The sequence below is a fragment of the Diceros bicornis genome, assembly GCF_020826845.1.
Source record: "Diceros bicornis minor isolate mBicDic1 chromosome 7 unlocalized genomic scaffold, mDicBic1.mat.cur SUPER_7_unloc_2, whole genome shotgun sequence".
Classification (NCBI taxonomy): domain Eukaryota; kingdom Metazoa; phylum Chordata; class Mammalia; order Perissodactyla; family Rhinocerotidae; genus Diceros; species Diceros bicornis.
Window position 1 is genome coordinate 871,574 of NW_026690921.1, and position 12,982 is coordinate 884,555.

Below are 12,982 nucleotides of genomic sequence, written 5' to 3' on the forward strand. Positions count from 1 at the left end.
CATAATACTGTTGCCCTGCACCAAATGGTTACATCACTCATTTTTCTAATTATGAAAGAAATACATATTGTAAAAAAAGTCAAAGTACACAGATCTATATAAAGTGAAACCCACCCCTTTCATCCCCTTCCCTGAAACTCACTCCCCTACTCAGAAGCCACTATTGTTAACAGGGTGGGGTTTATTCTTCTGGAAATTTCCTATGAATTTATAAATACACATAAAGTATTTTAACATAAATTATATAACTACGTCGTTTTGCAATTTGCTGTTTCCCAAATCATATATCATAGACGTCTCCCCTTATCAGTGCACATCATTCTAACTTACCATTTTAGATGTTTTAGAGGTATTCCAAAGAACAGGAATACCATAATCTGTTTACTTCTTCTTTGATAGAAATGGGATTACATCCAGTTTCACTATTATACATAACGCTGCAGTAAAGATCCTTGTATGGAATTAATTACACTGTTATTCAACTGCTCAATTTGCTTTGTTTCCTTTTAGTCAGAGACTATGACGTAACATTTTCATGGTAATTATAGGGAAATTAATTTTATCATGGAATAAATACATTTATGGGGAAACTGGACTTCAAGGTCATCCATCTCAATATTCTGGAGAAAAATCATGAAATTTAGAAGGTGTGCTCCATCACATTCTAACAAGTCATGTTAACAATTTAAAGTTGAATGTTTGGCTAACCTCTACTGTCTCTCTTCCGAAGATGGATGACTTTTTCTTTTCTTGGAAACTTCTCACTCCAGGGGCTCTCAGTTTGGCTTCAGAGAGGATAAGATATTGGTGTTGTATCTGTTTCTCTTCAGCTGTAGGTTGCATCTTCTAAAGATCATAGAATTGAACATGGTCCAATCGATATATATGATTTGAGTCAAAAATTCAAAGTAATGAACCTAAGAGAGGAATCTATAACTTGGGTTCTTAATAAAAAATTTCCTTTGATATCCCTAAGTTTCTGTGATTACTAGTAAAAACTCACCTATGGGTGAAGAGATGTAGTTCTTCTGGCAATGTCTGGCTTGAACATCCATAGTTAAGGCTGCCACACCCGTATGTAGATTAGACTTGATCTTTTGATGACCTCTACCCTTGGTGTTTGACCTGGGAAAAATAAGAATTTAAAAAAGCTGCTGTTATTAGCACTCAATGCTAGAAATGCCCATTAAAGAGTGAGTTTGATTTGGTAAACCAAAGGGAGTATAAGCAGAACAAAGTCTTTAAAATCTCTAAAATTTCAAGAAATTCTAATTTTTTAAAATATAACTCTATTTTTGCCACAGTACAAACTGTGTATATATGAATGAAATATCCCTCTGTCCATTTCATAACTTGTTTCCATTGATTTGATGGATTTATCCTCTAATCCGGATTCCAAGTGTGAAAGAACATCTTGGTCCTTCAAAGAAAAGAAGCCATTGAAATTTGATTTTCTTTTAGCTTGGCATCCTACAGGTTTGAAGAATAAATTATCATGTAATGATACAATGATTCTGAAATCTAATTGTTAATTAGAGGGGTGTAAAGGATGATTGAATGGTGTTTCTTCCCCATGGTCAGGGGTATTGTACACATGGACGTGTAAACATGATTTAGGAAGCTGCTTCAACTCCGTGACATCCCTGAGAAGCACAGTGCAGGAGGATCTAGGCACACAGCCATCTGCCTCGATCTCCTGGATTACATGTAGATCCAGGGGTCTTGAGAGTGGCTTCAGAGCAGCTAACTTTTATCTATTTCTCCCCTTCCTTCTCTCCAGCTTATCTCAAACAGTCTTGACTATTATATTTTAAAGTAAGACCAATTATAGTTATTTACATGAGTTTCTTGTTTATTATTGCAGAGTAATAATCAGGCATACCATTAAAGATCATTTAATTGACCTAATTAAATTTGTTGTACCTTATAATAGATTAGAACACTGTTTAGTTCAGTGTTTGATATTCACCAAATGTGTTAATCTGCTTACAACTGCCATGTGTCTCACTCTTCTTAGATGTGCATCTTTGGCCCATCACAAGATTTTAGTGAATGAAATCATCATAAATTAAGATAATGTACTGTCTTTTGGATGATAAGGAGGCATATGTGTCCATTTTGGAAATATGCCCATCTGTCTTTGCTCCCCATGGGAAGTTTCTGATCACTAGGTCTCCAGGTGGCTTGCACAAGCCCTAGGTCTGTAATAGTTTGGTGCCTCTCCTTCTACTTGGGGTAGAAATAAAAGAGATCAGAGAGACTTATTAAAATTTTGGTTGCATGAAGTCTTCGATGAAGAATATTCATACATATTGTTCTGGATAGCTCTCTGTTCCTAAGAGTACTAGTTACATTAAGGGCTTGTCAGGAACCGTGAAAGGTATGATATTTTACCTTATCTGCAAGCTAATAAGTCAGCTTACCATGGTCTTATAGATGCTGGCAAAAGAAACTAGACCCATGGGTCAGAGACAAAGGACTTAATGACACAACAATACTAGTGGCCAGAGTATCAACATTTGCACCAGTTCACTAAATCCCACTTCCTACAGGGTGATACACAGTGGGCCAGGTGACATGCAGAGGGTTGCAAGAACTCAGAGCTTAAGGAACTCAAATCTTTGATAATGGGCAGGAAGTCTGCTGACCTTTGCCCCAGGGAGGGGTGTTATTTCTATTATATTGGGCAGTAAGCAAGCCTGTCCTTTGCTCTAGAGGAGGCCACTATTTCTATCTTCCAAGGCTGACAGCTCTACACACATCCTTGAAAAGATATCCTGGCTTCACTGGCTTTCAAAGATAAGCTTGACTGAGACTCGATCATCATTCAGTTCTTCTGTTTCCTTTATTGAGATTGTGCAAATATGCTCTTTTCTCTGTAAAGTTCACTAACTTTATTCATACATAAGGGATGGTTTTGGTTTTATTTATTAAGTTGAGATTTTCGTATTAGAGCAAATGATGAACTCTTATGGGTTGGATCTGAAAGTATGCTTTTCCAGGATAAATGTGAAAGAAGATCAGGGCTCACACAACTCTGCCACAAGGAGCTGATAGCAACTCAAATGATTTTAATTTGAATACTCTTTTGTACAACTTTCTTCCATCTTCCTTCATCCTCTCTGCTTCCTGTAACTCCCATATAGGAGTGGGGCAGTTTCAAGGATTCACTGAACTCCTTTACAATATTCAAATCATTTTGTCTGTTGTGTTTTTTTAATTGAGGTAAAGTTGACATACAACATTATATTAGTTTCAGGGGTACAATTTAATGATTCAATGTTTGAGTATATGTCGAAATGATCAGCACAATAAGCCCAGTTAACATCTGTCCCCATATATAGTTACAAAATTTTCTCATGTGATGAGGACACGGCGTATTTCAAGATGCAGAAGAATCAACGATGATGTCATACTTTTCCATACACAGCTTGATGAATTAGGACATAAGTATACACCCTTGAGACTGTCACCACCATCAAGGCCACAAACATATCCATCACCTCCCAAAGTTTTCTCTCACCTCCTTTATTACTATTATTCTGTGGTAAGATCTCTTAATATCTACTCTATTAGCAAATGTGATGTATGCAATACAGTCTTGTTACCTGTAGGCACTATGTCGTAGCCTACATCTCCAGAACTTATTTATCTTGATAACTAAAACTTTGTATCCTTTGACCATCAGCTCCCAAATTCTCCATCCTCCCAACCCCTGGTAACCACTATTCTAACCTCTGCTTGTATGAGTTTAACTATTTTAGTTTCCACATATAAGTGAGTATTTGCCTTTCTCTGTCTGCCTTATTTCACTTAGCCTAATGTCTTCCAGGTCCATCCATGTCGTCAAAAATGGCAGGAGTTGCTTCTTTTTTCAAGGTTGACTAATATTCCATTTCTTTATCCTTTCATCCATCAGTGACATTTAGGTTACTTCCGTGTCTTAGCTATTGTAAATTAGCTGCAATGAACATTAGAGTGCAGGTATCTCGCTGAGACCCTGATTTCAATTCCTGTGGGTATATACTAGAAGTGGGATTGTTGGATCACGTGCTAGTTTTCATTTTTGGAGGAATCTCCATACTGTTTTCCATAATGGCTGTACTAGTTTACATTCCCACAAGGGTTTCTTTTCTCCACATCCTCACCAACATTTGCCACCTTTAGTTGTTTTGATAATCTCCATCTTAACAGGTGTGAAGTGATAGCTCATTGTGGTTTTGATTTGCATTCCCTGATTAGTGATGCCAAACACCTTTTCATACACCTATTGGCCACTAGTATGTCTTCATTGGAAAAAGTCTATTCTGGTCCTTTGCCAATTTTTTTTTTTGCCTTTAATTTTATTTATTTATTTATTTTTCCCCCAAAGCCCCAGTAGATAGTTGTATGTCATAGCTGCACATCCTTCTAGTTGCTGTATGTGGGACGCGGCCTCAGCATGGCCAGAGAAGCGGTGCGTTGGTGCGCGCCCGGCATCCGAACCCGGGCCACCAGTAGCAGAGCGTGCGCACTTAACCGCTAAGCCATGGGGCCAGCCCCCGTGTCCACTTTTTAATTGATTTTTCTTTTTGTTATTGACCCAACACAAAAAAAGAGAACAAAATTTTCAGGCATTATGAGTGCTTCCCAGTTGATGCAGATGGTTTTGTATTTACAGTGGTACCAAAAGATCATGTTTCGTGCTTTTTCTTCAGCTTGTTATAAGACCAGCAGTAGCTGCGGCATGGCAGATAATCGGGATCTTCTGGGTTTGGAGGTTTACAACATAACTAAGTGGTAAGGAATTTTTTATTATTCCAAGGAAATTATTGAGATCATAGTCCATGGAATCCAGGATTGATAGGGGTAGGAGGAAATTAAGGTGAGGATCGGTGATCTGGCATTACTTCTTATCTTGAGGCACAGGTATCCACTGTATGAGTGTTTGAATAAAAGTATTAGATATCAGGAATTTGTGGTAAGTGAATATGTTTTCTGAATTATTTACTTTGAACATAACCATTTGGATTATGTGAACATCTGGGATGTGGGAGTAAGTCGCTAACAAGGGCTGGTTGACAATGTCACTATTGATTTCACTTCTATGAACACCGAGTGGTCAATGGATTAAGCAAATGAGTAGTCAGAAAACACAGAAATGGTGGGATTTGGGATTTAGTAAAAGATTGGGGACCCACTGTCCTGAGATGGAGTGCCAGGACTTGTACAGTTGAGAGTGACAAGGACAAGAAAGGAATAGAAACACACTCAAACAAGGAGGGGGTGTTAACAGGATGGAGGGAGAGAAATGATCTGGAGTAGCCTTGAGTTTTGACCTGGAGCTTTCTGTTCTAGATGCAAATCTGCCTGATGACATCCCAGGACACAGGTCAGATCCCCAGAGGATAGAGGCAGGGTGGAAGTACAAAACAGCCAGGATAATTGTCCTAAAATGGCAGGCATCCTTTGTCATTTGACCCAATATCATGATTTATTTTTGTAGGGTAAGAGGAAAAGAAGGATAGTCATGTCTTCACAGAGGAAGCAGCGTGACTGTGGGAACCAGTCCAAACCAAAGCCTGGTTTAAGCATCTCCATCCCTTTTAGGATGTCCAGTGACATAGTCAAGGGGCCGGTTACTAGAATCCCATCCCATCCTAGCAGTGACGGGTCTCTGGGAGGACACCTTGGACCAGCCCCACCAGGTCTGCTGGCCCGAGAGACCGCGAGGACTCCAGGCCTGCAGCAGTGCAGGACTACTGGTAAGTCCTTTCAATCTTGCCAAAGCGTTGCAAAAACTTGCACCTAGTCACACAGGTGAATCCCTGCCAGGTGTGCTCGCAGGTGGTCTGCACTCCAGGTCCCATGCCCACTCCTGCGGGTCTTCAGATTTGGCAGAGATGATTCCAGGAGCTGATCTGGGCATTCCACAGTTCCACTGCCAACAATTTCTGGTGACTGTGGAAGGTATCAGGAAAGAGGAAAGGGCAGTGAAGAGCACAGGAGAGAGACTGGTGGTAGCACTGATGGCGGACAGACTTGCTAGCGAGGCAGAGAAAACGAGGGGCCAAGAAGGACGTCCTGACAGCAGATGAAATGGAGCAGGCACCTCAGTGAGGTCTCATGGTTGCGTCCCTAATGTTTCCTTGCTTTGAGCTCTTGAAACTTTAAAACATACCAATACGTTTCTTTTATTAAACTCTGCTGTGTGACATAGAAAATATAGACAGCGGTTTCTTTCTGAGGTGAGAGGTTGAGTTTCAGGTGAGGAGAGAAAGATCTTTTTTCATGCTGTTCTCTCATTTTCTTTTACTACGTACATCATTTATTTTTACTTTCAAGTCAGCAGCGAGTTACCAACGTCAAGGGGATGATTCAGTTTTTCCCCTCACAGTCACAGTAAAACGTACTAAAAGTGGATTATTCTTTTTGTGTAATATTCCAATAGATTCCAAAATATTGTTTCAAAAGCCCTTTGATATCTATGTACTCAAATTAGGTATTTACTTCTAGGTCTCCATTTTTATGTTCTTTGTTGCATGCTAATTCAGTGTTACATCTAAGGAAATACCAGATTTCCCTCAGTTTTTTAGATCCATATGTGTTGGAAATTTGATTCATGAAGATGGACATGGCAGCTGGGGGATCGTGCTATTATCAAAAGAGGCCTTTTCAGCATCAGTAATCTGACAAGAACCCACTGCTTGTTGGGATTTAATTGTCTATTTGAGGGATCAAGCTTTCACTGTTGGCACTTCTCTTTCTCTTTGGAGGGAAAGTACGGCCTTCCCAGTCTTTCCATTACCAAATCACTTTCCTGGGTGGCTGTGCTGTGTCAGGAAGGGCCTGGGATGCCGGGAACCAGTATTCATCATCCGCTTCTGGCTGTCCTGAGAAGGCTTCCCTGGCAGAGTCCAGCCTGTGTGTCTGGGTGACACTTGCAGCCATCAGAAAGGAGGCGATAACACACAAGTGCCAAGCGATTCATCTGGCCCTCGTCTTACAGGGTGTTCCCAAGGAAAGAGGTTCAAAATGCCACTTGGTAACCCTTTGAAAGCTGTTAGTCATGGGTCGGGTTCTTGGTGTGAGCTCAGAGCAGTGTCTATTCACCACCAGATGGGAACATTTCAGTATTTTAATTGGTAAGGCTGTGTTCATGCACGACCATGGATCATCAGTTCCGTGGCATTCCCCGCTGGACCTCCCAACACCCCTGTCATGCCTCATATTTCAAAGCTCCAAACAGGGTTCACACCCCAGCAGCTGGTTGTAATGTAACCACAGCACAAGACTGGGGAAAAAAACACAGCCACCCAGGAGTGACACACTTTAATGACTTGGGCCCAATTATGCCATTTGGACGAGTTCAGAACACCAACACTGAGTGTGTAAACTGGAGGATTGCCCAAGACCTTGGACCTCAGAAGGACACGAGCTCAGAATTCACCTTGGACAGCAAGGGACAATGTGGGGTCAATTACTGGCCAGGATTATGGTCCCTTATCCTGGCAAAGTAGAGCTCACTCGGGATCCATCAGGCCAAGCCAGGGAGGAGGCTGGGGGCCTTCTAGGGAAATTCTGTCCTAAAGGGAATTGCATAAGGAAGGCAGGGGTGCTGAAAATCCTAGTTCACAGGGAGCAGTCATGTTTATGTAACAAGGCCCAGCAGTAGCCTTAAAAGCTGCATCAGAAATCGTTCCTCCTGGATACAAATCAAGCAGGAAAAGGAATTCAGAGGCCTGTACAAGGATCCCAGCAGAATTCAAATCTAGGTCAGGGGTGAACATGGAGCCCCTAGAGGGGTCTCAGGAGGGAAAGTCCTGCCTGCCTTTAGTCCATTTTCAAATGATCTTCCTCGGGCCTTGTCCTCTCCACATGCACATTTTGATCTTTTTACATTGGTTTCCCCACTTAGAGCTGATGCAATTCCAGAGATTCAACTGGAAAACTAAAAGCTCCTAAAATTTGGTCAAAAGAAACCTCAGCAGCTGGAGTCTGGGTGTCCCAGAGGTTGCCATGCCATAAGGCCTGGGGCTGACCAGGGGGCCACGGAGACAGGCTCTCTGGACTGGCCAACAGGGAGAATCCACCCCTGCCCTCACCCAACTCCTGCCCGGCCTCACTCATTCTCGTTGAGCAGCTCCATGTCCTGGAACCAGGCCCCAAATCACTCCTTGGGGTCTTTTTATAATTCTTTGCAGCGACCTGGAGCAGCAGGATCTCCCTCATGACTCGGTGTTCTTGGGACCAGAGGGAAGGAGAGGATGCAGACAGGGCCTGGTTGGGGGATGTTGCAGGGGCCTTGTGGGGGGTGAGGAGTGGGGCAGGGGACCAGTCCTGGGAACGCTCCTTCCCTCCAGTTCCATCCAGGCTCTACCTGTTCTCAGAATGGGAATAATCAGCCCCTCCTCCAAGAAGTTTTCCTTGATGCCATCCTCCCTTCAACCCACGCGCCAACTGGATGGGTCTCGACTTCTACCAAAATCTTCCACTCAATGTAAGATACAAGGGGTGGAGCCAGAAACTGTTCTCCCCAGAGGGTCTCTGATTTCCACCTCCTTCCCCTCCCCTGCAAGGAGTGCCACAGCTGCTCCTCAGTCCTCTTCTCAAGGTTGATCTCATTCCCCTGGAAGGCAGACAGCCAGAGTCCATCAGACAGAGCCCCCTAGCCTGACTAGCCCCCTATGCCCTGCCCTTCTCATGTGGCACTACTGCCAGGTCCCCAGAGGGGGCGGGGCATGCAGAGAAAACAGGACTTGGACCTAGGATGGGCTCTGGGCTCCAGACTAGTAGGACATGGGGGGAGGCTGAGGGACCTGGCAGCACAACCCTCTCTGATGACAGACTTGGAGGCTGAGGCCTCAGGCAGAGGGGACTGCTCAGCCACTTATGTGCTGCCTGACTTGGGGGGGGCGACTGCTCTCTCCCTCCACGGGCAGCATGGGAGGGACAGGCAGAGTCCAGCTCAGATAAAACCTCACGCAGCTGTGCCATCAGGCAGCTCTGAGCTTCCCCAGCCTGAGGAACGAGAATGGATGTCTCAGGCGGAGCCTCTGTTCACTCATCCCTAAGATGGGCCTGATGCCCCAGCTCCCAGGGGCGGCTGTGAGGCTCTCACGAGAGGAGATGTGCCAAGTGCTGAGAGCTCAGAGCTCAGTGCGGGGGCTCACGCATCCCCAGGCTCAGGATCCTGGTCCTTCCTGCTTGGTCCTCAGATTTATCCACTTCGAGATAATCACCCATCGCCAGGTGCAGCATCAGCAGTTCACCGAGGAAAGTGCCAAGATAGGGGACAACACCCTGTGACATCGGGGTGCGGGTGGGATGAGCCCTTGCTCTCAAGTCGGACCCCTGCAGACCCTCCCCTGAAAAGTCCTCACCCTCAGCCTCCTGGCCCACCCCAGGGTTCCCATGGGGAGCAGCCTAGGACCCTTAGCAGCCTCCCCTCAATTCTTCCTCCCTTCACACCCCAAGAACACCACACTCCTCCTCCTCACCTCCCAGGGCCGGCTTCTGGCAAATCACAGGGTATGTGGTCCCTGGCCCTCACCACAACAAATCCATCCTACACCAGCTCTTCCAGGCCCCCCTCCTGGTCACTTCTACTGGGGGATTCAGACACTGTGGCACCAGGAGGAAGGGACCTCCTCTCTTGATTTGAGGCCTCCGGCTGGGAGGGCAGAGCCCCTCCTCCACAGGCACACTCACCTGCTGCTGCTGCTGCTTCTCCTGCACTCTCTGGGGGTTGCCCTCCGGGGGGCAAACGTGGAGGGCCCCTCCTGCCAGAGTCGAGGACAGTGTCAGCGAGACCATACTCCCCTCACCCCATTTCTCTTGAGCACCACTGGCCTCTGACCCTGAACATCTGACTCGAGTGAACTGGCACCAATGCCACTCCACCCTGCAAGGTCTTGTGATTCCAGAACAAGCCCAGCTCCAACTCTCACTCTGGGTGTGAGCTCGGGCTTTTGGCCTGGCCTCCCCGAGCCTGTTTCCTCATCTGGAAAGTGTGAGAACTCCAGCTACCTCACAGGTTCTCCTGAGGACTCACTGTCGCATGACTGTCATCATTGTTCTGGCCCTCACCCCTCCAGGTGGAGCAGGCAGAAAGCTCCCACATTCCTTTCCTCCCTCTTACCTCATTACCACCCTGTGAGGCCTGCACCACACAATCACCACACAATCACCATACCTCCATTTCCCTGATGGGGAGACAGAGGACCAAACAGGGGCAGTGAGTTGCTGAGGGGCCAACAGAGGAGAGGCCGCTTGCCCCTCTCAGCCAGAGGCCCTGTTCCAACATCCTTGCCTAACCCCCAGCCCCACCACTGACAACAGTCTTGTCCCCTGAGCTCTCAAAGCTTGGCCCTGGGCCGAGCCGTGGATCGAGAGGATGGGGTGTCTTGGGAGTCTGGTTGTTGAGTGGCTCCTGCCTGCCCCAGTCCCCTGGAGTGTCTCTCCCCCATGCCGGACAAAGGCAATGCCAAACCCTTCTCCTCCCCAAAGAACAACTCAGGATATTCGCCTGCACTGAACTCTTTCTTTATCCACTCAGGAACTGGACCCACAAGGTGCCACCTCTGATCAACAGGGAAGGGGGTGACAGGATGCTTTGCTTCCCCGTTTACATGAAGCTCTTAACGTCCTTTCAGCAGGATCCACTAAGAATCCATCAGTTGCCTAGACGCTACTCATAAGCCACCTGGGGCCTATATCATTGCCAACCAGGCACTCAGGTGAGACTCCTGTGGTTGACTCAAGTGACTGCTCTAGGGGTCCAGTGGGGAGTCCCACAATGCACACACATCTGTCTCTGGTCAGTTGTTCAGATCCAAGGATGAGCAGCCTGTTTGTCCTCCTGTGCCAGGGGAATCCCCTGTTGTGCCCGTCCCTGGGGTAGGCAGTGTGCCCTCCCCTTGGAGACATGGTGAAGATAGAAGGAGCAGCAGGGGCCTGGCTTCCTGAGGACAGGTTTAGGCTGAGGGATAAACCCACCCAACCACCCAACAGCCTGGAAGAAGCTACATCCAGCAGGATGGACGTGAGTGGAAGCCAGAGACCTGCTGATGGCGCCAGCTCGGCAACTCGTCCTGGAACAGCCCAGCCAACACCACTGTGTCCCATGACCAAGGCCTCCTGCCCACAAATGGCACCCCACCTGCCCATGGGCAGAACAGATCCCTCTGCTTGTTAACCTGGACAAGATAAACAGGAATGTTTCAGAGAAAGTTCAAGTGAGAAATTATCAAAACCACAGCTTGCTCAGTCCCCCTCCCCCCCTGGCCCCTGCTTTCTTTCCAGACCCCCAGCCTCCACTCTACCTTGGTCATCAGTTCTCTGTTCAAGGACTCGTCTTGGCTATAGCTCTCTTTAAATTTTTCAGAGCTCTCCCTGAGAGGAAGGGAAAGAGGGAAGGATAAATTTAGGGATAATGTGAGGGGTCTAAGTGCATATCCTTTTCTTTGACAACCTGAGAGATTCAAACTGCCTGGAGGAGTGCTCTCACTGGGCTCCTCTGAGCGCTAAGGTCTCGTGGGACTGGGAGGGGGCTCTCCTGTTGGTCACTGGGGTCTCCATTCGCCTGCTATACAAAGCAGCTCTCTTTTGACCACTTTGAGTTTCAACTGGGCATAGAGTTCTGTTGCTATAAACACTTGAAAATCTCCAATGTGGCTCAACCCAGTACCTGGCATTTAGGGAAACCGAGTCCTGAAGCAGAATTGGTGCACTAAGGACACCGGGAGACTTAGAGACCCACCACTGAGGCCCAGGCCCTGTCCCCATCATTTGCTGCCTCCCAGGAGTTCCCAGCTGACTGAGGGGCCAATGGCAGACATTCAGGAGATCCCCCATCCACCCTGGTTCTCCTATGGAGAGGGGCACTACCCACCAGGAAACTTCCTCCATGTGTTCTTCAGGTGGCATATGGATGTTTTCTGCAGAGAAGAGATGACAGTGCGGGGCGAGGAGAAGTTCTTCAGGATCTCGCACTCCTGGGGAAGGGAAGAGAATAAGCTGTGAGGTGGGGTACTGGAGCCCTGCTTGCTCTAGCTTCAGTCCCCTTCTATTTAAATCTCCCCTCCTGGATTAGACAGATGTACAGGGAGCCCCAGAAGGGCACATTTAGGACCCAAAGAGTAACACTCACAAGGAGGAGGATTTTAGCTCAACCCAAGGAGGGAGCCAGGTAGGAAGTGAGCATCCCCACACTGGGACCTGGAGTCAAGGTCAACGTGCTCCTGGCAGGAAGGATCTAGGGACTTGCAGGGGCTTAGACCACACACTGCAATCCTGGGAGCTGATAAAGATGGAGGCAGTTCCTAAGGCTCCAGAGAGGGGCTCCACTGGGCCTCCCACAGCACACCTGGGCCACCTGGATCCAGCGCTCCACCACCCTCACCCTGTCCTGGGCCATCATGCTCGGGACCCCAAGGCAGGTGGTGATGACGAGGTTGGCCACCCTTCTGAAGTGGTCGATATTGGCCTGGACGGTGTGTGCCAGGTGCTCATTGCCGGGCTTGTTCCTCTTGCCCCAGGTGGAGCCCAGACACTGAGAGGGCACCACCTTCTGGAAAGGCTCCTGGGGAACAGGGGGAGTGTCACCCAGCATTGCCACACCCTAGCTCTGTGTCCACAGCCCACAAAGTCCCACACAGGGGTCACAATTTAAAGCTGGAGCTCAGGAAGCTCATGATGTGGCCTGAGCCTTGTTAGAGTCCCTGGCTTTTCTTCTCTGTCACTGCAGGCACCCAGCAGAGGATGACCCGGGACCCAATACTGGCAGGGAAGGGAGAGGGGCATTTGCATCCAGCCCGTCCTGGCTAACTCCAAGCTCCAGATGGTGGCTCAGCTTGGCTCATCCCAAGGGAGCATCTTCCAACAACCTGATCCCCCCTCTGGTCCCACTCCCCATTCTGATGCACATTCCCCTGTGGTAGCTACAACCACGGGCTTTGTCTGTCTCCCTCATAGTGAAGTACACATCAGGTGTCTAATAAGT

General features: G+C 47.2%; 1 protein-coding gene across 18 annotated transcripts in view; it reads right to left on the minus strand.

Moving 5' to 3' along the window:
* Positions 1–12,982, minus strand: part of LOC131402314 (ral guanine nucleotide dissociation stimulator-like) — a 222,673-nt gene that overhangs the window by 110,383 nt on the left and 99,308 nt on the right. For 2 of the 18 annotated variants that reach the window (XR_009218518.1, XR_009218519.1), the window contains 7 exons: positions 11,873–11,975; positions 11,304–11,373; positions 10,121–11,177; positions 9,691–9,761; positions 8,106–8,608; positions 1,004–1,125; positions 709–846 (listed from right to left, as the gene is read on the minus strand). Coding sequence is in view for 9 of the 18 variants with exons in the window: in XM_058537136.1 (XP_058393119.1) it covers positions 8,381–8,608; positions 9,691–9,761; positions 11,873–11,975; positions 12,347–12,592 (648 nt within the window). In the remaining 9 variants the exon portion in view is untranslated. Of the gene's footprint in view, positions 1–708; positions 847–1,003; positions 1,126–7,307; positions 7,685–8,105; positions 9,283–9,690; positions 9,762–10,120; positions 11,178–11,303; positions 11,374–11,872; positions 11,976–12,346; positions 12,945–12,982 lie in introns of those variants that run through there. The other 16 variants (XR_009218525.1, XR_009218524.1, XR_009218520.1 and 13 more) reach the window with 15 other exon arrangements.